At 35.4% G+C, this 21801-nt stretch overlaps 1 protein-coding gene across 1 annotated transcript in view; it reads left to right on the top strand.

Moving 5' to 3' along the window:
* KCNH8 (potassium voltage-gated channel subfamily H member 8) overlaps positions 1-21801 on the top strand; it is a 400722-nt gene that overhangs the window by 215440 nt on the left and 163481 nt on the right. The window contains exon 6 of the mRNA XM_044678889.1: positions 7201-7219. Within this exon, the coding sequence (XP_044534824.1) occupies positions 7201-7219 (19 nt within the window). The remainder of the gene's footprint in view (positions 1-7200; positions 7220-21801) is intronic.

The following is a 21801-nucleotide window of genomic DNA, read 5'->3' as shown; positions in this document are numbered from 1 at the left end:
TCTGAAGGTGAAGATCACAAGTTATTCTTAAAATATTATATCTGCGTATAATGTTCTCTTGGTTCTATTCATTTCATTCTTCATTATGTCATGTGGTTCTTTCCAAGGTTTTCTAAAACCAACCTGCTCATTGTTTCTTATGGTGCAATAGTACTCTATCACAGTCAGATGCCACAATTTGCTCAACCTATTGATGGACTCCCCCCACCCAATTTCCAGCTCTCTGCCACCACCAAGATTGCTGCTTCAAACATCTTGGAATATATAGGTTCTTCTCCTTTCTCCCCAGTCTCTTTGGGAAATATACCCAGTAGTAGTATTGCTGGATATAGGATATACATAGTTCCATAGCTCTCTGGACACAATTTCAAATTGTTCTCCAAAATGGCTGGATCAGTTCATAGTTTCATCAACAATCATCAGTGACCCCACTTTTCTATAACACTTATCATTTTGCCCTTTTGTCATTTTGGCAAATCTGAGGTGTGTGAGATCATACCCCTGAATTGCTTTGGTTTGCATTTCCTTAATAAGTAGCAATTTAGAGAAATTTTCATGTAGTTTTATACAGCTTTGATTTCTTTATCTAAAAACTATCTGTTCATATCTTTTGCCCACTTATCAAATGGGAAATGGCTCTTATTCACATAAATTTCACAAAACTCTCTACATAATTTCAGTATGATACCTCTAGCTGAGAAATAGTCTATGAAAATTTCCACCCAAATTTCTTGCTTTCTTTCCAGCACTGGCAACATTTGTTTTATTAATATAAAAACTTTTCAGTGTTATGCACTCAAAATTATCCATTTTACATCTCACAATGCTTTCCATGTCTTGTTTGCTCATGAATTCCTCTCCTATTCATAAATTTAATAGGTAATATGTTTCTTGGTATTCTAATTTGCTTCTGGTATCTCCTTTTATGTCTATAGTATCCATTTTGATCCAGTCTCTCAGTTAAAATCTTGCCACTGCTACTTAACACTTGTGTAACTTTGGTTATCACTTTCTCTATAAATTATAGTCTTAGAAATCTCTGAAAAATTAAAGAAAGCATTTAGGGATCTTCCAGGGTCTCACAGTGTGTATGTGTCTGTGATAGACTCCAGTGTTGTAACTGAAAAAATGAATATTAAATGGAGAAAGTAATGCTTTCATCCCACTTATATGGAATCAATCAATTTATTGTCTACTATATGCTGAGTACTGTATTAAACATTGGCAATCATATAGACACAGACTCAGTAACCACATACCCAAGTTATCCTTGTTTCTCCAATGACTGATGACTTCATTATGAATATACTGAGCACAAAAGTACTCCATTACATTTTTTATTCATATTTACAATGTGTGTAAAGTGTGCATTTTTTGCAGGATAATAAAACTCTTTCTAAAAATATTTTTGTTCAGAAAACAAATTATGCATAATTATGTCTCATTACAAAAGAATTCTTGTTTCATAAAAAGGATACTTTAAGTAGCCAGCATCCCTGTTGCATTTGAGGTTTGTTTTCCACTCTTTCTGGAAAGAGAAATTTAAAATTCACATAATGAGATGCCTTCAACTGAAAAGCAATTGGATATTAAGATTATAAACATTGTTTAAAATATTCTGTAGGAAGGTTACCAAAGCATGTGTCTACCTGGACATTCCCAAATTTAGATCCCTTGTCCCAACATGACCAAAACTTCTCATGTAGTGTTTTATGAAAGGCAGCTGCCAGTCTATCTATAATAAGGACAAAAGACTATTGAATCAACATTTTTCCAAAAATAAATAAGTATCAAATTAAAAAACAAATTCAAAGCCCCAAACTATATTTCTAGCTTTAGGGGAGAGAGAGAGAGAGACAGAGAGAGAGAGAGAGAGAGAGAGANAAAAATAAATAAGTATCAAATTAAAAAACAAATTCAAAGCCCCAAACTATATTTCTAGCTTTAGGGGAGAGAGAGAGAGAGAGAGAGAGAGAGAGAGAGAGAGAGAGAGAGAGAGAGAGAGAGAGAGAGAGAGAGAATGCTGGGTTTGTAAATTCTATTTCAAATCATTCTACTTATGTGCTTGTACTCAAGCTGTTTGCTAACTGCAATAAACCCCAAAACACTGCAAAGCCTCTTGGAAAAAATCTATAATCATTCAAAAGAGATTGCCCATGCCTTCTACATAGGAAAGATGAAGTGGATGAAGAATGTTGATTTCCTGGATACCAGCATGAATTTGAGTAGATACCTATAAATCAAAGACAGTGGAGAACAGGCAGCAAATCAGCTGAAGCCTCCCAACATTCCCCTCCAAACAATTTTAAAATAAAAAAAAACTTTCTAAAACCTCAAATCAAATTCTGGCATGGCAGAGTTTACAAACGTTTGGGGGAAGTGAATATTTTTCCAGCCCAAAAATACATAGGGCATTGGTAGGAGAGGTATGTGACACTGAAACGGGTACAGCTGAGGACATAGAAACATTGGCAGGGGTCCTGGGAGGCAGCTGCAACAGCAACTGCTGCAACATTCAGAGCACACAGCCAAGAGAAGGTTAAGGAATCAGACAATTGGTCAGAAAAACATTGTAGGAGACGTTTTGCTGGCACTAGATATGAGAACCAGTTGCATTGATTATATTCAATTCTAGTTCAAAATTCCAGGGCAGAGAAGAGTGCTTGTGGTCACTCACAAAAAATGAGAGGCCCTGGTCTCAGTTCCAAGACAGAGAAAATCATTAGCATTTGTATCTGCAGGGAAGCAAGGTTGCTTTCTTGGCGAAGGCCAGAGCCTAGGCAAGAGGAACAGTGGCCATGCATGCATCTTCTTGGATCATAGTACTTTGGAAGTATTGAAAACTTAACAGTCCCAGAACTAGCTCTGAAAACAGTACCATGAAAAATCTATATCTTGGGACAGTGCACTCTTCACCATTAGAGAAGAGCTAAACTTTAATACAAAGTTAAAAATCAATAAAGTGACTAGTGGGGAAAAGAAAATAACAAAAAAAATAATAACATGATCATAAAAATCTCCTAAGGTTAAAAGGAAGATCTAGACACAAGCTCTGAAGAAAAAACAAAGTCAAAGCAGCAAAAAAACCTTAATTTTTAAAAAAAATGTGAATTAGAAACAAGTCTGAGAAGAATCCTAGAAGAATTAAAAAAGGATTTAAAAATCAAATAAGAGAGGTAGAGAGGAAATTGGGGAAATGAATGAGAGTGATGCAAGAAAATTATGAAGAGAGTCAAGAGCTTGGTAAAATAGACATAAAAATATCCTGAAGAAAATAATAACTTAAAAAGTAGAATTGACAAAATGGCTAAAGAGGAACAAAAAAAAAGGGGCAGCTGGGTAGCTCAGTGGATTGAGAGCCAGGCCTAGAGATGGGAGGTCCTAGGTTCAAATCTGGCCTCAGACACTTCCCAGCTGTGTGACCCTGGGCAAATCACTTAACCCCCATTGCCTCCCTTACCACTCTTCTGCCTTGGAGCCAATACTATATATTGGCTCCGAGACAGAAGGTAAGGGTTTAAAAAAAAAAGTTAAAAAAAAAACAGAGGAACAAAAATCCACTGAAGAGAACTTCTTAAAATGCAGAATTGGTCAAATGAAAAAAGATAAACAAAATATCACTGAAGAAAATAATTTCTCAAAGACTAGAACTGGACAACTTGAAGATGATGGCTTCATGGCATCAAGAAATAACAAAGCAAAATCAAAAGAAGAAGAAAATGAAAACCATTTCTTTGGAAATGCAGTTTACCTGGACAATGGACTGAAGATAGAGAGTTTAAGAAATATTGTATTAGGTGAAAGCCATGATCAAAAATTATACCTAGAGAACATATTTCTAGAAGTTGTCAAGGAAAATTCCCCTGAGATCATAGAACTAGAAGATAAAATAGAAATTGAAAAAAACCCACCAATCATCTCCTGAAAGAGATCACAAAACAAAAATTTCCAAGAATTTTATAGCCAAATTGTGGAGCCCCCAGGTCATGGAGACAATAATGGAAACATTAAGAAAGAAGCAATTCAAATATCATGTATCCACAGTTAGGATTACATAAGATTTCGCAGCTTCCAGCTTAAAGGAACAAAGGGCTGGGAATATGACATTCTAGAAGCCCAAAAAAAAGCTAAGATTACAACAAATAATAACTCAGGAAACCTATTATAACCTTTTAGAGGGGGAAAATTGATATTTAGTCAAATAGAAGACTTTCAAGCATTTCTGATAAAAAGGCCAGAGCTAAATAGAAAATGTTACAGTCTAACAGAAAAAAAACCGGAAGAAATATAAGAGGTAAAATTAAAGAGTAATAAAAATTGGTTATGTATAACTGAGCCGATATACTTTTAAATGACAATTTTACCTAAATTAACTTATTTTGTGCTATGCCAAACTACTAAAATTATCTTACGTAGCTAAAAAAAAGAGCAAAATTCATCTGGAAGGACAAATCATCAAGAATATCAAAGAAATTAATGAAAATAATATGAAAGCAGATCTCAATGGTATAACAAAGGGGTAACCATGAAGACAATCTGGTACTTACTAAGTAATAGAAAAGTAGATCAGAAAAATAGATTAGGTGTACAAAACACAGTAAATGGCCATAGTAATCTAATGTTTTATAAACCCAAAGATCTAAGCTTTTGGCTATAAGAACTCATTATTTAAGAATATTGCTGGGAGAACTGGAAAGAAATTTGGCAGAAACTAGGTATAGATCAACATCCTGCACTTTATACCAAAATAAGCACAAGATTTAGTCACAAAGAACAATAGCCAAAGCAAATTAGGGACCATGGGAAATTTTATCTCTTACCTCTACATTTAAGGGAAGAATTTATGACTAAACAAGGAAGAGAAGATCATGAGAAGGAAAAAATGGATAATTTACATAAAATTTAAAAGGGGTTGTATCAATAAAATCAAGGCAGCAAATACCAGAGGAAAAGCAGGGGAAAATTTTAAGCAAGATTCTTTGAAAAAAAGAAGGATCATATTTAAAATATGTAGAGAATTTAATCAAATGTATAAGAATGCCAGTCATTCCCCAATTGATAAGTGGTCAAGGGACATGAACAGTCAGTTTTAAGAAGAAACCAACTCTATCTATAGTCACATGGAATAAATGTTCTAAATCACTATTGATTAGAGAAATGAAAATTAAAGCAACTCTGAGATACCACCTCACATTTATAAGATTGGCCAATATGACAAAAAAGAAAAATGACAAATATTGAAGGGGATGTGGAAAAATAGGGACACTAATGCACTGTTAATATATGTAAACTGATGCAACCATTCTAGAGAGCAATTTGGAACCAGGACCAAAGGATTTTGAAACTGTGTCTACCTATGGGACAGTTAGATGTATAGTGGATACAGTGCTGGACCGGGTGTCAGGAACACTCATCTTGTTGAGTTTAAATCTAGTCTCAGACACTGACTTATCTGTGTAACCCTGGAAAAGTCACTTAATGCCATTTGCTTTTCAAAATAATTATGCATTCCATATGATCCAACAATACAGCTACTAGGTCTGTATCTTAAAAAGATCCAGGAAAAAGAAAAAAACAACAAATATATATGAAAACATTTGCAGCAGCTCTTTTTGTGGTGGCAAAGAATTAGAAACTGGTAGAATACCTATCAGTTAAGAATGACTGAACAAGTTGTGGTATATGATTATGATGGAATATTATTGTGCTATAAGAATTGATGATCAGGGTGTTTTCAGATTCTTTGGAAAAAAACAGAAATCATATGATCTCAGGCAAAGTGAAGTGAGGGTAATAAAGAGGATGTTTTACATAGCAATTTTGAACAATAATCAACTGTGAATGATTTAGCTATTCTGATCAATACAGTGATCAAGGGGGCAGCTGGGTAGCTCAGTGGATTGAGAGTCAGGCCCAGAGATGGGAGGTCTTGGGTTCAAATCTGGCCTCAGATACTTCCCAGCTGTGTGACCCTGGGCAAGTCACTTGACCCCCATTGCCTAGCCCTTACCACTCTTCTCCCTTGAAACCAATACATGATATTGATTCCAAGATGGAAGGTAAGGGTTAAAAAAAAAACAATGATCAAAGACAATTCTCAGGGACTTAAGATAAAAGAAAATTCTATCTACCTTCAGAGAAGTAATTGTAGTTTGAATGATGATTGAAGCATTTTTTTCATTTTCTTTATTTTCCTTGCTTTTTTGCGACATGGTTAGTATAGAAAAAGCATTCTTCATGTTCATGTGTATAATTGATATCACATAATATCTTACCTTCTCAATAGTGGAAGGGATAGAGAATTTGGAACTCATTCTTGCATGAATGTTAAAAATGAGTAATATTTTTAAAATAAAGTTTTCCTTTTCATATTTTTTATTTTTATTAAGAAAAAGTTTCTTTTTTCTGACTCTTTTGCCAAGTTATTGTTTCCGATGTTTCTTTAACTTCAGAAAGTCTTTATCTGCAAAATCCTTTGGTCCTCATAACATCCCTATGAATTAAATCAGGCAGATAGGTAAAGGATTTTTGGTGAACCTTAGAGGTCACCCAATCCAATGTCATCATTGTACTGTTGAGGAAACTGAGACCCAGTAGTGTGATGTAAATTGCTTAGGCTGGAGTCTATGATCTCTGAGATCTCTTCCAACTCTAACATTCCCTGAATCTAGATGATACTTTCTCCTTAGTACAGTTGGCTGCTATTGCCTGCTTTATTAATAAACATGAATTACAGATGAATGTAGGATCTGATAAGTTCTCACATCAATGACTTCAGACTTCAAGTGAGTCATTTTTTCCTCTGATAAGCACAACAAAAGAGAGAAACTTGGTCAGGGTCCCTGTTTGGCAGTTTCAGAATTTGCTGCATCATCTTGGGATTTGTGCAGCTGCTTACTCAGTACTGTCTGGTTAATGTATGTTTTTAATTTAGGGTTTTCTGTGGAGTGACCTAGATGTAGGTGAAAGTCCTATCCCTGAATGGCAACGGCACTGTCTAAGGCTTCCTCTTAATTGTGTGTTTCCCAGCAGGCAGGGAAAACATGGGGCTGAGAATGGCAGGATGCTAAAATTCTAAAGGAGTTCAGGACCCATCTAATCCAACCATGTCATTGGGTAAATGTGATTGAAACCAACAAAACCCATTCATTCATTTCTTCCGCAAATTTTTTATTGTCATCATGTTACTCCTATATGCAGCACACTGTGCCGGACTTTGGTAAGACAGGACAAGAAGTGTACAGTCTTCTTAAGGAAAGGGATGGATGTAAGCACTGTTAAGTAAAGGCTAAGTATATGAATATCAGGTTATTGAAGTGGAAGAAACTACAAATACCACTGGGGATAATAGTAATAATAACATTTATGTAATACAATACTTTAAAGACTGTAAGATGCTTTACATGTTTTTCTTATTTGATCCTCACGAAAACACTGGGAGATAGATGCTATTATTATCCCCATTTTTCAGATGAGGAAACATATGTGTGGAGGTGTGTGGCACAGATTAGCCCATTCTGACAAAGAAAACAGAAACCGAGAAAGGAAGGTTGGAGATGTAAGGTAGCCCCTGAATGTGGACAGTTTTGAATAGTAGGAAGGGGATATTGAATTTTATTTGGGAGACAATAGTGAATATTTTTGAGCAAAGGAGAGGTGCAAACATTATATGAGGGCTACAGGAAGGAAATCAGAAAGGACTTTGAATCTAAGTTGTATGAAGAATGATTGAAGGAACTGAAAATATTTGGACTGAAAAGAAGAAGAGTCAAAGGGGACATGAGAGATAGCTTCAAATATCTGAAGGGTCATCATGTAGCAGAAGAATGACTTCAAAAGGAAGAAGTAGGAGAAAATGCTCAGAGATTAAAAGAGACCAATTCAGCTTCACTGTTTGGAGTGGGGAAAGGGAACTTTCTTTGTAAACTCTTACCTTCCATCTTAGAATCAATATTATGTATTGGTTTCAAGGCAGAAGAGCGGTAAGGGTAGGCAATGGGGGTTAAGCGACTTGTCCAGGGTCACACAGTTAGGAAGTGTCTGACCTCAAATTTGAACTCGGGACCTCCTGTTTCTAGGCCTGTCTCTCAATCTACTGAGCCAACTGGCTGCCTCCAGAAGGGGAACTTTCTAACAACTGGAACTCCCCAAATATGGAATGATCCACTTTATCAGTTAGTGAGTTCCCCATCATCAGATCTTGAAGCAAAGCACTGATAATTACATATCAAGGATGTTGTAGCTGGGAATCTTTTCAGGTATCAGTTGGAATAGATGGTAACTGAGATTCCTTCTCATTCTAAAATTCAGTAATAAGACCAACTCTAAATATAAGATCATCCTGAAAGAACAAAAAGAGTATTTGGAGAATCAGAGAACTAACATGATCTTATCTTTCATTTTTCCAAAAGAAATTATATATTGATGAATGTTTATCACATAAGACATTTTATAAAATAATTTTTCATCCAAAATTCAATAATTTGATCAAACTGAGCTTAACAACATCAACCCTGCTTTATGTTTGAAAGAATTTATTTTTTTCCTATAAATTTACAATGTGGAAATATATATTTGGGGGACAGTCAGACAAATATGTTAAGCATTTCCTACAGTGGGCTAATGCTACCTAATGACAATGTGCTCTCTTTTTTTTAATGCTTTACCTTCTGTCTTAGAATCAGTACTGTGTATTGGTTCCAAGACATAAGAATGGTAAGGGCAATGGGGGTTAAGTGATTTTGCCCGGGGTCACAAAGCTAGGAAATGTCCGAAGCCATATTTAAACCCAGGACCTCCCGTCTCTAGGCCTGACTCTTAATCCACTGAGCTACCCAGCTGTTCCCATAACATGATTCTTGGTTGGGCTACATTTCCCAAACATTTTAAAGTAAAAGATGCATATTACCATAAAGCATTTCCTTTGTCATTATAGACTTAGTCGAAATATAGACATTCTTCCAAATATGTCAGAAATAACAACTACACAATGAGTCTTGCATATGGGCTTGGTTTTATTAAAGTGTTCAATACCATCAAGAAATCTAATTTAATGAAATGACTCAGGAGAAATATAGTTATTATTAGTTGATCATTTATTACTTTTGGAGTAGGGTGGGAAATTGACTCATTTCTTTAATGGATGAAAAAGTTATTTTAAAAATATGTCCCAAAGGTTTATAATGCCCCTGAAAAATAATAGCTTTAAGTTTAAATCTGAGAGGTTAGTAGGCAAACAAAGAGGAAGAGATTTCGGCTTTGGCAGAACAGTTGGGAAAGATCTTATTCTGCAACTTATGTGTTCCTGTAAATAGAATATGGGCCAGGAGCGGGTGTTCATGAAATATGAAACAATAGCACTTTTTTTACACAAGGTAAGAAAGTTAAGGATGGAAGGTTTACTAAATTTGGAAACCAAGAAGAAAAACATGAGTCCTAGATTTAGGACCATAATGCAAGATTATTGTATTTTTTATCTCAATTTGGCATTTGTCTAACATTCATTCTGACATAAAACCTACCTTTTGCAAGTTATTTGCTAGTAGTATCAATGAATTACAATGAATATCAATAATTATAAGGAGACATGAATGGATTTTTATTCCCTGCCTTTCCAATTTAAATCACTATCACTGGGATTTATAATTGGAATATATGTTAGAATAATATGGTTTCTCATTAAGTAGAGGATGTGGGGGATAGGCATGGCTACAATGTGATGGAAAAGGAATTGTTGTTGTTACTTTGATTCTGGAAGCTTCAGAAAACACTTACGCCTTACAGACTTTTATCCCTACAAAAATTCTTGTTGGATCATTAAACTAATTGAGCATGTATTGAGCACCTGCTATTGATTTTTCAATTAAATAAACATTAAGTTCCCTCTAAAGGAAAGGCTTGACACCCTATATGGAGGATCCAAAGACAGAATCAAAATGATCCCTGCACTCTGTGACACATTCTTTGAGAAGATACAACATTGCCCAGTCAAGTCAGTGCCCTATTTAGATTTATAGTTCATAAGTTCAAATCCCAGCCTTGGCACTTCCTACTCATGTAATTTTAGGTAAATCCCTTCATTTCTCCAGACCTCTATTTATTCGCCTTTAAAATAAGGTGATTAGTGAGCCACTTGATTGGTATGTTGTAATGTGGATTCATTTCATATAGGGATTGAACTACGAGGTAGCTGAGGTCGCTTCCAGCACTCAAAAACTATAAATGGGTGATCTCCAAAATCCCTTTACAGCACTATGTCTGTGATCCTAAGTATAAATAAAGATATTTAGATTTGAGACCTCCCATTAGTTGAGACAGTAAACTTCCAATTCAAAAGAAAAAAAATTAAATAACACCAAGCAACTCCCTGTGTTCAAGGATTGCCTGGGGCACTAAGAGGTTAATTGATTTGCCAGAGATCTCACAGCCAATAAATGTCAGAAGCAAAACTTGAAACCAACCCTTTCTGACTGAAAGGCCCATTCTCTACTCCATCATCTTGCTTCTCATATACAAAGCAATGGAAAATATTTTCAGGAGATAGAAATGACTCACAGAAGGACAGAAGAAAGGCCTCTACTAGAATATGTGTCCTAGCTGTACTAAGAAAAAAAGATAGAAATTCTAAGAATTATCCATGTGAATGAATGGGAGAAAAATAAAGAATAGCTGCAGATAAACAAAACTCATGAATAATGTAGTCCAAGGAGTGATTTAATAGCTTCACCACTAAAAGCTATCTTCCCTGCAGTCAAATGTCCTTATTATAGTTGGATGACAGGTCCTGGATATGAATCCTCTGCAATATCCATGAGCCAGAAAAAGATGCCATAGACCCAGCCTACGTCATGATCACCATGCAAGAAGAAATCCATCTCATACCAAGCAACAAACACTTCTCGAATCACTAAATGACCTAACACAAGTCACTGGCGCTAAGTGTAGTGAAGGAATATAAAGATATAAAACACATTGCCCCTGACAACAAGGAATTTGTGATCTCTTTGGGGAAAGAAGAGTAAAAAAGGAATATCTGAATAATAGTACAAGGTAGCAGGGCTAGCGTTAATTATGAATGGAAAGGTAGTTTGCCCAAATATTATGTTGTGGCCCTGGATTAGTCATTTAATTTCCCTGAACACCAGGCATCCCTTTAACACTACAAATTGAAGCGAAGATACTGACCAACAATGGTAGAAGGAGATTGCTCACATGTGATTCCATACCAATGAAATAAAAAATCTAGCCCATATCACCATGTTTACGTGTTACCCGAAAGAATGTGCTGATATTTTCTTATAATAATCCTATGAGGCAGCTAGGCCAATCATTTTTACCCACATTTGATTGACTAGGAAACTGAAAATCAGAAACTTGCCCAATATTATGCATTTGAACCACACCATGTTTCACAGAGGGAGTTTATGGGAATTATGACTAGGCAGAGAACTTGAGGCCAATACTTACAGGATATGGATTTAAATTCTAAGAATTTTGAACTTTGTAAGAAAAGGAACCAGTAAGGATTTTAAGAAGCAAAGATTAATCTGCCATTCACCAATAGGCTTCTATTAATTACCTCATATGCACCAACAAAAATAGACCTTGCCTTCAAGAAACTTGTCTGTCCACTGAGCAGTTTATAAACATATATGAGTATAGATGATATGAAGGCAGTTAAGTAGCATGAGGAGTAGAGCAATGGGCCTGGATTTGGGAACATCTGAGTTCAAATCCAGCTTCATACACTTACTAGCTTTGTGATCCTAGATAAATCACTCAACTCTTTTTGCCTCAGTTTCCTCATCTGTAAGATGAGCTGGAGAAAGAAAGGGCAAATCACTCTAATATTTTGCCAAGAAAATCCCAAATAGGGTCATGAAGAATTGGACATGACAGAAATGATTGAATAACAACAAAAACAATGGAATATACACAAAGTAATCATAAGATTATTTTAGATAGTAGAAGAACTAGTAGGTAGGGAATAATGGAATCTAGAAGGGTTTGGAAAATTCAATAGACAATGTGCTTAGACCCTAGAAGGAAAGTAGTGATTCCAGGAGCTGGGTTTAAGGAGGGAGTACATTCCAAGCACAGGACACAGTCAAAGCAAAGATGAACATCAAGTGTTTTATGGGACAAATAGCAAGAAAGCCTGTTTGGCTGAACCCATGTGAGCTTTTCAGAACTGTGTTAACTGAATAGAATTGAGAAACAGGTTGTAAAGTAAGAAGTTCATTTGGAAGCTATATCCAATCAGGGGTTTGCAACGTATTGCTCTCAAACCATATCTGGCTCCACCTCCAGACCGGCCAGTCAGGGCAGAGCCCCAGGGATGTGCTCCAGGGGGCCCTTCAGCCCCCCGCCCCATATTCCAGCACCTTCTGCCTCCGTCTTCCTTTTTCCTCAGGCTTTTATGGCTCTCATGGCTAAAAAGGTTGCCGACCATTGTAGGATATAAGATAACAAGAAACTAAACTGGGATAGAAGTACAAGTCAGCAATTGGTCAATTGTGGAAGATAAGGGATTACATAATGAGTATGGGTAACCAAGAAGACAGCATTGTCATCATCAAAAATAAAAGGAATCAGAAAGAGAAACATGTTTTCAAAGAATGGAAGACGACTGTTAGGGTATGTTCAGTTTGAGGTACTGGTGGGAATCCAGGGGAAGAGGTCTGGTCAGTAGTTGGAAATCAAAGTCTAAAATGGGGAAGAGAGATTTTGGCTTTAATCATCAATTTGTGAGTCATCTGCATGAAAGTCATGATTGGAGCTTTGAGTGCAAAGAAAGATGAGCAAAAATTTGAGAAGACAACCTTGGGGAGTACTCACATAGATTAGAAAAAGAAATTAGTGAAGGCAATAGAGTTGTAACACATAAGAAGGAATCGCATTAAAGGAGCCACAAAAGGAATCACGATTAAAGAAAGGGAGGAAGTGATGATCAGCACTGTATAGAGGAGCAGAGAAATGAAGAAAGAAACCAGTAGAGAAGAAAAAGAATGAAATCCATTGATTTCTAATGATTGTCATTATTGACTTATGAGAAGAAATTCAGTAGATGTGGGACAAAAAGCAATTTAGAAAGCTGGGAATTAAGTAGAAGGCGAGGAAGCAGAGGATGTGCATGCCAACCCCTTTTCAAAAATATTGTCAGAGAAGGAACAAGAAAGATGAGGTAACTCAGTTAAGGGAGATACCTTTTAGGTCTAGAAGATGTCTATATATTTGTAAACAGAAGAAGGAGTACCTTGGAAAGTGTTTACAAAGATAGAAGAAAGAGTCAGTGAGGAAGACAGAACAAAATAGAAATCAAAGAGAGGGGTACTAAGATCCCATAGAAAAAAAGAGGAAATAGAATCAAGAGCACAGGTTTCTACCTATTTTCTCTATGAAGGAGGAAGTAAAGATACATTTTAATAGGACATAATGACGTTACAGAAAAAAAATTGAGGTGAAGTAAAAATCTATTAAGATACCTCACATTAGATTCATTATAGGCTCCTTCAAGGCTAGCTAGACTGTCCTCTCATTTTGCAGTTTAAGAAACTGAGTAACAGAGAAGTAACCCAACTAGCCTTGATTTCCCTATCTAATAAGCTTTTGATCAGCAATCTGGACTAAGGTCCTCTGATTCTAAATCATGTTCTTTACACTGTGTTTTAAAAAATAAACTATTAACTCAGGGATCTTTCCCATTGATCATTAGAATAAATCTAAGATAGATGAAGAGGGGATGTGAATTTTCTAAAAAAGAGGTTAATCCAAAGGATCAAAAAAGGGAGCTTAAATAGAAGAGCCTACTCCAGGACTCTGGGTTAAAGAGGAAGAAGGCATGATGCTGAGAGTGGGAGGTAGAAATAAGCAATGAGCGGGTGAGTAGGAGTTGATGGGAGAAAGTGATGGAGGATAAGTATTTCAATTTGATGCACACAGCAATGGAGAACTAGTGGAGGATTTGCGGGGGAGGGTAATACATAACAGTCGACAAAGATTGTTTTTTAACTTGGGTGCAGGATGTTAAACTGACTGGAAAGGGGAGACATTAACAGTAGAGAGGCAAGTGAGAAGATAATGTTTGTTTTGATGTGTTTAAGACACTGAAAGATCATACTTTCCTACAGTACATCATAAAAGAGGAGCTTCTCTGTAGGTTCACGCATATTACAAAGTCCTCCCTGCAGAAAAAAAAATGTCATGTCGCAGTAATTGCCTACAATCATATGAAGGGTTCAGAAATGCACTGTCTGAATGGATTGTGAGGTACTTGCATTTCACAGCACGATATCAGCTCTTCCCAAATAGACTTCCAGAAAAAGAAACACCACTGATTTATATGGTCATTATAGATGTAAGAAGAGAACAAAAAAACTAGAGAAACCACTAGTGGGAAACTTTAGGTATTTGGAAACTCAGACAGATCAGACATTGCTTTGGTCTAGAGACAAAGATGGGAGAATTGTAAAACTAAGAGAGCTCAGAGACCATTCAGCATAACCACACCCCAGAAAGTCTTCAGTATAGCACGATGGAAAAGTGGTCATCCCATGTCAACTTGAAGTCTTCCAGTGATGAGCAGCTCAGTTCCCCAAGTAATCTATCCTCATAATTCATGCAAATGGATCCCTAGTTATGGAAAACATCTATCTTTGTCAGTGGCCAGGAGCCCAACTTGTAAAGAATGCAGATGAAAATGAAACAAAGTGTTACTGCTCAAGAACACATGGAAAATCAATCAATGAGCATTTATTAAATACTCATGGCATTAAATGCCAGGGATACAAATACAAAAATGAAATAATCCCCGCCTCAAGGTATTAACATGATAACTGGGAAAACAACAGATCTGGATAAAAGGTAATCCAACTACTAATTTTATAGATGAGAAAGTTGGGACTCAAAGAACTCAAAAGTCTTGCCTAAGGTCACACAACAAGAGAGAAGTAAAGAAAATCTTCTGTTCCCTAGCTTCTTCCCTCTTTCTAAGAGTTCTTAGATCTGGGGTTGTGAACTTTTTTCAATACTGTGATCATTTTATTTCAATATAACTGGTTTTCTTTGGATTCTATGTATTTCATTTTATGCATTTAAAAACTTTATTCTGAGAACAGCTTCATAGGCTTCCCCAGACTGACAGGGGTCCCTGTTAAGAGCCCCTAGAATGCTTCTCGTCTCCATTTGTATTTCAATATGTATTCATTATAAATGCCATTAGCAACCAGTTGACATTCAAATGTTAAGTCAGAATCTTATTTGGAGTCAAGATGACTAATAGAATTCTCCAGAAGCCATCCTATAAACCTAGTGACAGTAAAATAACACATTTGCATCAGACGGCAGTTAGGCAGTCCTGGAGAGATCATCTTTCTCTTCAGATAGACTACATGTAGGCATTTTAGCACACAGCTATTAGCCCATCAGAGCCTGAATACACAGCATTTGCTTCTCAGCCAATCAGTCAACAAGCTTTTATTAAACTCTACTCTTCTCTAAGTACTGGAGACACAAGGATAAAAATGAAGCAGCCTCTGCCCTCCAGGGACTTACATTCTGTCATCTCAAGGTATAATGGGGATGTTTCTCTGACTCAAAAGCAGAAGAAATTTCTAGGGTACTTAAATATTCATTCAAGAGGACAATATTTTTATCATGCATGAAAAAGGTCATGTTTAACCAATGTCTCTGTTTTCATAAAGGTTTTTGTTATTAGTCTTCTGTCATAAAAATGTAACAAGTCTTCATAATTCCAGTGAATAAGAAGTAGAGAAAATATCATCCATTTGTGCTATTTACCAAAAGGATTGGTTAACTTTCACAACTGTGGTTTAATCCATCTGGAAATCATCAGAATATAATGAAGCCCTTCATTTTATTTAATATATATGCTTAATTTCAAATGTTTTAAAATGTAAGGTTGGCAATTTATTTGAAATAAACTAACACACACACATACATACTTCTGCTTCTGTAGTGATCACAGTTTTTAGTGGTGGTGAAAGAGGTAGGATGGTGGGAAAGGGACCTAAGAGTGCTATGAATTAAATTGCTTTCTATTAAAAATAACTTCAAATGACAAATTTATAGTCTGAATTCTAAGTGTAAGATCTATGCCCAAAGATCAACAAGCTGATATGCTATTTAGGATTTAAATCATATCCATATTTTATATTTTCATGATAAATCAAACCAGAGTATAGAGGGAAATTTAGCTGAAAGACTCTACAAGTTATTCTCAAAAACTATGAACGAAATCATTGATGGGGTTACTTTCATTCTGCATCCCAGATTAAGAAATAATTTCTTTTCATGAAACACTTAATTTGGCCCTCTTGTGGAGCACATGATGATAACATGGAAGGCAAAAACTACACATTTAGAAAATTCAGACTAAGAAGTTGGGTTCAAATCTCAAACCTGGCATTTGCTTCTTTAATGAATTTGATTAAATTATTGCATTTCTTTGGGCCTGTTTCTTCATTTATAAAATAAGGGACTAGGATTAAATGGTTTCTAAGAAAACTTGCAGCTCCAAAGCTTTGATCCTTGAATAAAAAGATTTTGGAGAAACGTATTGTGATCCTCTCAATCAAATCCATATATAATGATAGTCGATTTCAATGCATAAGGAAATATGTTGGAAAATATGATGTGATATTAAGAATGAAGGAAGCTCATTTATTCATAAGTCTCATACTTATGTCACTAATCCTCTCTGAAAGAGAATAGCCAGAAGACACAGGAAATGTAAAACTTTTTGTTGCAAAAGTAAAATAAAATTTGTTTTGACCAACAGGAAAGAGTTCCTAATGATAAAGAAATCAATTCAGAATTTTTTCTTTGTGTTCAGTCAGGCCATTTGTTGGTTAGAACAAAGGTAGTGGTGGTGGTGGTGGTGGTGTTTGTGTGTGAGTGTGTGTGTGTGTGTGTGTGTGTGTGTGTGTGTGTGTGTGTGTAATTTGAAGGCATATCAGAATAAGACACAATATACAAGCATATCTTCAAGTTATTTTAAAAACTTATTGACTAAAAGTGGGTAATGAATAAAAGTAAAGGCATCAATCTGATTATTATCATATCTTATATAAGTTTATTTGTTTGCTGTTAAAATTCAAGATAACAGGAAGGCCAAAACAGCTCAGAAACCTCCTCAGCCAGGCCCTTCAGCTCCTTGGCAGGCCAACATAGGTGGGTGCTAAAAGCAACCATTTTAAACTATGAGAACATTTGCAAAACAATGTGGGCAGGGGATATGGAAATATAATGAATAATACTGACTAAATAGCAAACAACAATGAAGGAGAAAAGAAGCCAACAGAAAGATTGACAGGAGAGTCAAGTAAGCCAAATCCTGAAAGAATTCATAATTGACACTGATAATAACTAATGTGAAATGAAATAGCTCTACTCACATATCTATAGCAATCTTTTATCATCACTGAAATTGGTAGAGCCACCCATCTGGGTTCTCAACATCTCATTAACCTTTTTCCTTATATTAAAAAGTAGAGATGACCTTTAGTGAAAAGTGATCATAAAATTAACAGGGCAGAAGAAATACAGAAAAATTCTATAACAAAGATGACACAATTTTTAAAACAATCAAGGATCAATTTTCAGGCTATCTCTAAGAGAAGAGAAGGTTCTTTTCACAGATGAATCTATGTAGTATAACTCATTTTTTACCATATATCACTGACTAAAAAAGACACATTGAGAATACATTTATAACTCCTGGTTCACGCTCCCCAACATGTAAAGCCTAAGAATAGAAACACAGGGTTCAAGATACTCTACGGGTCTATCTAAAATCATAGTCCATAAGCCCTCTCTGACCTGTGTATTTTTAAGTGAGCCAGAAGATATAGTTAATTCAGTGCTAAATCATTTTAAAAGGTAGAATACAATAATACAATAGAAATATAATATAGAAATACAATAATGGGATATTCTCTTTATAAACATGAAGCAGCCTCTCCCAAAAATAAATACAATACCATTGGGAATATTTGGTACAAATACATATCCCATATGAGAATCAGAAAGATAGGAAAAATGCATGACTAAAGGACATATATAATGAGGCAAAAATGTTAGAATTTCTTATAAACCAGCATAGCTGTAAAGGTGGTAATGCATTCATTAGCTGCTTCTAGGTCACTAATATTGTCTTATAATACCATTGTACTCTTTTTAATGGGCCAGATCCCTACCAATTTTAGTAGCACCTTTTAGTGCTGATTTTATAATGTCCACTGATTTCATAATGTTTGCTGGTGATTTCTGGATGCATAGTAATGGCTGGTTATTAATTTTCCTTTTTTTCCATTTTTTATTATTTACTTAGTAACCACCATCCACAATAAAAAGAAATCTCTTAAATAAATATATGCATAAAATTACGTGCAAAACCATAAACTCTACATTGTTTACCATTTATTTAACAATATATAAATTATATATCTTGCTAACATAAACATCCTCTGGTTTTGAGTTCCCTTTGGATTTATTTTGCTTAGATATTTTTCTTTTAATTTTTTGGCTGCTATTTTAATGCAATTATAGTATTTATTATTTTTATTTCCTTTTCTTCTTTTTATCTCTTTAAATATTTCCCTTATTTTCTGTGTATTGCAATATTTGTCATTTCTAATAATGTAATAAAATGCATTACATTTAAATATCACAGTCTATTCATTCATATCTCCCAGTCATTGCATTTGTGTTATTTCCAGTTATTTTGTCATTATAAATAAAGCCTCCATGAATATTTTCATACATACACAGCTTTTTACATTCTCAATAATGTCATTAGGGCCTAATCCTAATAATAGGATCCATATGTCAATGAGCATAAACATCTGTAGAGCTTGTAGAACTTTTAATGTAGTTTTCCAGGGGTTACCTGGGTGACTTAGTGGATTGAGAGCCAGACCTAGAGATGGGAGGTCCTAGGTTCAAATCTGGTGTCAGACACTTCCTAGCTATGTGACCCTGGACAAGTCACTTGACCCTTATTGCCTAGCCCTTACCACTCTTCTGCCTTGGAACCAATACACAGTATTGACTCCAAGATGGAAGGTAAGGGTTTAAAAAAATCAACGTATGTTTCCATCTTTTTTTCTAAAAAACAATTCACAGCTGCTTGGGCAATATAATATTAGGTATGTTTCTTCTGGTTCCTATCAGCATTTCATTTGATCAACTTAACCCACCTGGTTCTCTGTTAACATACATTACCAGGGCCATATTTAATTAGATTGATCCCAAGGCAGCAGATATAATTTGTTGCAGGGCTATACTCTGTCCAAAACCAAATCTTTCCAGCTTGGTCATACCCAAGGGAACTTTTGTTCTAATGCCACAACCCCTCAGGAATGCAGGATTACTTCTATAGAATAATGAATATTAAGTTAAGACTTTTTGCAGAGTATTTATACTCCTAAACCATTGTTTTCCCACTATAAACTATGGTTGGACTATATTTATACTCAAGCTTAGATCTTTTAGTAGCCTCATGCAGGTGGTGGGAGGGATTTCTAGATATCTATCATATTTAATTTATCTAATATTCTATCCAACTTCTTTCTTACTTATTTTTGGTTAAATTTATCTTTTTATGAGAGGAGAAAGTTAACATCCCCTGCTATTATTATTTTGTTATCTATTTCATTTTGTAGGTAATTTAGTTTTTCCTCTAAAAATCTGGATGCTTTAACTCTTGGTGCATACAGGTCTAGTACTGAATACCAATAATGCTTTATTGTCCATAATACCCCTGCCCAACATGATATAGTTACCCTGTTCATCCCTTCTAGTTGTATCTATTTTAGCCCCAACTCTCAGAGATCATGGTTACTATCCCTGACTTCTCTGGATCAGATGAGGCATAGAATATTCTGCTCCAGCCCCTCACCTTCATACTATGTTTCTCTCATTCTAATATGTTCCTTAAAAACAATATCTTCTCAGGTCCTGGTTTGGGAGCCTTTCTGCTAACCATTTTCTTCCCATGGGTGAATTCTTCTCATTTACACTCAATATCATAGTTACTAACTGTGATTTTCCATGTATTCCATTCCTCCATCCTGTTTGTCCCTCTCTTTCTTCCTTTCTGCTTTATCCTTCCTTGGATGTCCAATTTCCTTTGAACCAATACCTCTCTAATTCACATCCCTTCCCCAAATCCTCCCTTATTCCATCCTTTTGCCTTTCTACTCCTAAATTGGCTCACCTTTCCAAAAGTATCTACCTTGTCCCTTCTCACTTACTTTTTAATTCTTATTCTATCCACCTTTCCAAAAATATCTTCTTTATTCCCCCAACCATGCCCTCCTACTTCCTTCCCCTAATTTGTCCTGAGTTCCTCCCATATCCCCTTACCCCATAACCTCTTAATATGTTTCCCCCCTAGTACTCCTCTTCATTTTCTTATCTCCTTGCCCTCCTTTCTCTTAACCTACCTTTCCTTCTCTTATTCCTTCAGTCCCTCAAGGGACTGTTTCTCTGCACATTAGAAAAAATTTACGCTTCTAATTGTGTATTTTCTTCTCTCTTTATCCTAGGACTGATGAAATTGGGTTTCTAGTACTACCAGACCTCTACTCCCTCCTTCTCTTCTTCTTGACAGTTCCTCCATTTATTCCTCTTCCATATGAGAGAGCCATTCCACCTTACTTCTTCCTGGTCTATTCTACTACCACTTCTGTTTAATGATACCATTCCCAGGGGTCATAGATGATATCTTCCCATAGAGAAATAAAATGATTTGACCCTTTGGGTTGTATGTGATTAGCTTTTCATTGCCTTTGCATGTTCATTATAGATAAAATTTTCTGCTGAATTCTGGGTTTCCCCCAAGGAATAGTTGAAACTCCTTGAGTTTGTTGTGTCCATTTTTTTCTTTCATAATTATACTAATCTCTGCTAACTATGCTATTCTTAGTCACAACCCCAGTTCTTTTGCCCTATGAAATGTTATCTTCCATATTCTATGTTCTTTTAAAATGGTAGCTACTAAGTCTTGTGTTATTTTGACTGGAGCTCCACAATATTTTAATTGTTTTTATTTTTGTTGCTTGTAGTAATTTCTCCTTAACTTGGGAGCTACAGAACTTAGCAATGATGTTCTTGTGCATTTTCCATTTTGGATCTCACTGAAGTGGTGTTCAGCAGATTCTTTCAATTTCTATTTTTCCTTCTGATTCTAGATTTCTGGGCAGTTTCCCCTTATAATTCTTTTGGAATATGGTGTCTAAACTCTTTTTTATCATAACATTCCAGGAGTCCACTATTCCTCCTTGATCTGTATTCCAAGTTGGATTTTTGTAATGCTTTATATTCTCTTCCATTATTTCATTCTTTTTATTTTGCTTTATTATTTATTCTTATCTTAAGAAATCATTAGCTTCCTCTTGTCTAATTCCAGTTTTCTTCCACAAGTATCTGGTTCTCTTTTTCCATTTGGGTGATTTTTCTTTCAAAATTTTCTTGCATTGCTCTTGATTTTTTTTTAAATTTTTCCTCTGCCTCTTTCATTTGGTTTTTGAGATGTTTCTTTAAGCTCTTCCAAAAGTTCCTTTTGATCTTGTGACCATTCATTATATTTCTTTGCTGTTTTTGAAGTAGCTGTTTTTACTTCACTATCTTCTGAGTTTGAACCTAAATCTTCTCTGTCTCCATGATAACTGTCAATAGATGGGCTTTTTTTCTCCTTTGCTAGCTCATTTTTTTTAAATTTAGCAGTCAGACCAATAGACTTAATTATTAACTTTTTGCTGAAATCTTTCAGTTCCTAGT

This window comes from Gracilinanus agilis, chromosome 5 (assembly GCF_016433145.1).
Source record: "Gracilinanus agilis isolate LMUSP501 chromosome 5, AgileGrace, whole genome shotgun sequence".
Classification (NCBI taxonomy): domain Eukaryota; kingdom Metazoa; phylum Chordata; class Mammalia; order Didelphimorphia; family Didelphidae; genus Gracilinanus; species Gracilinanus agilis.
Note: the sequence above shows the minus strand (reverse complement) of the source record. Positions and strands in the feature narration are given on the sequence as shown.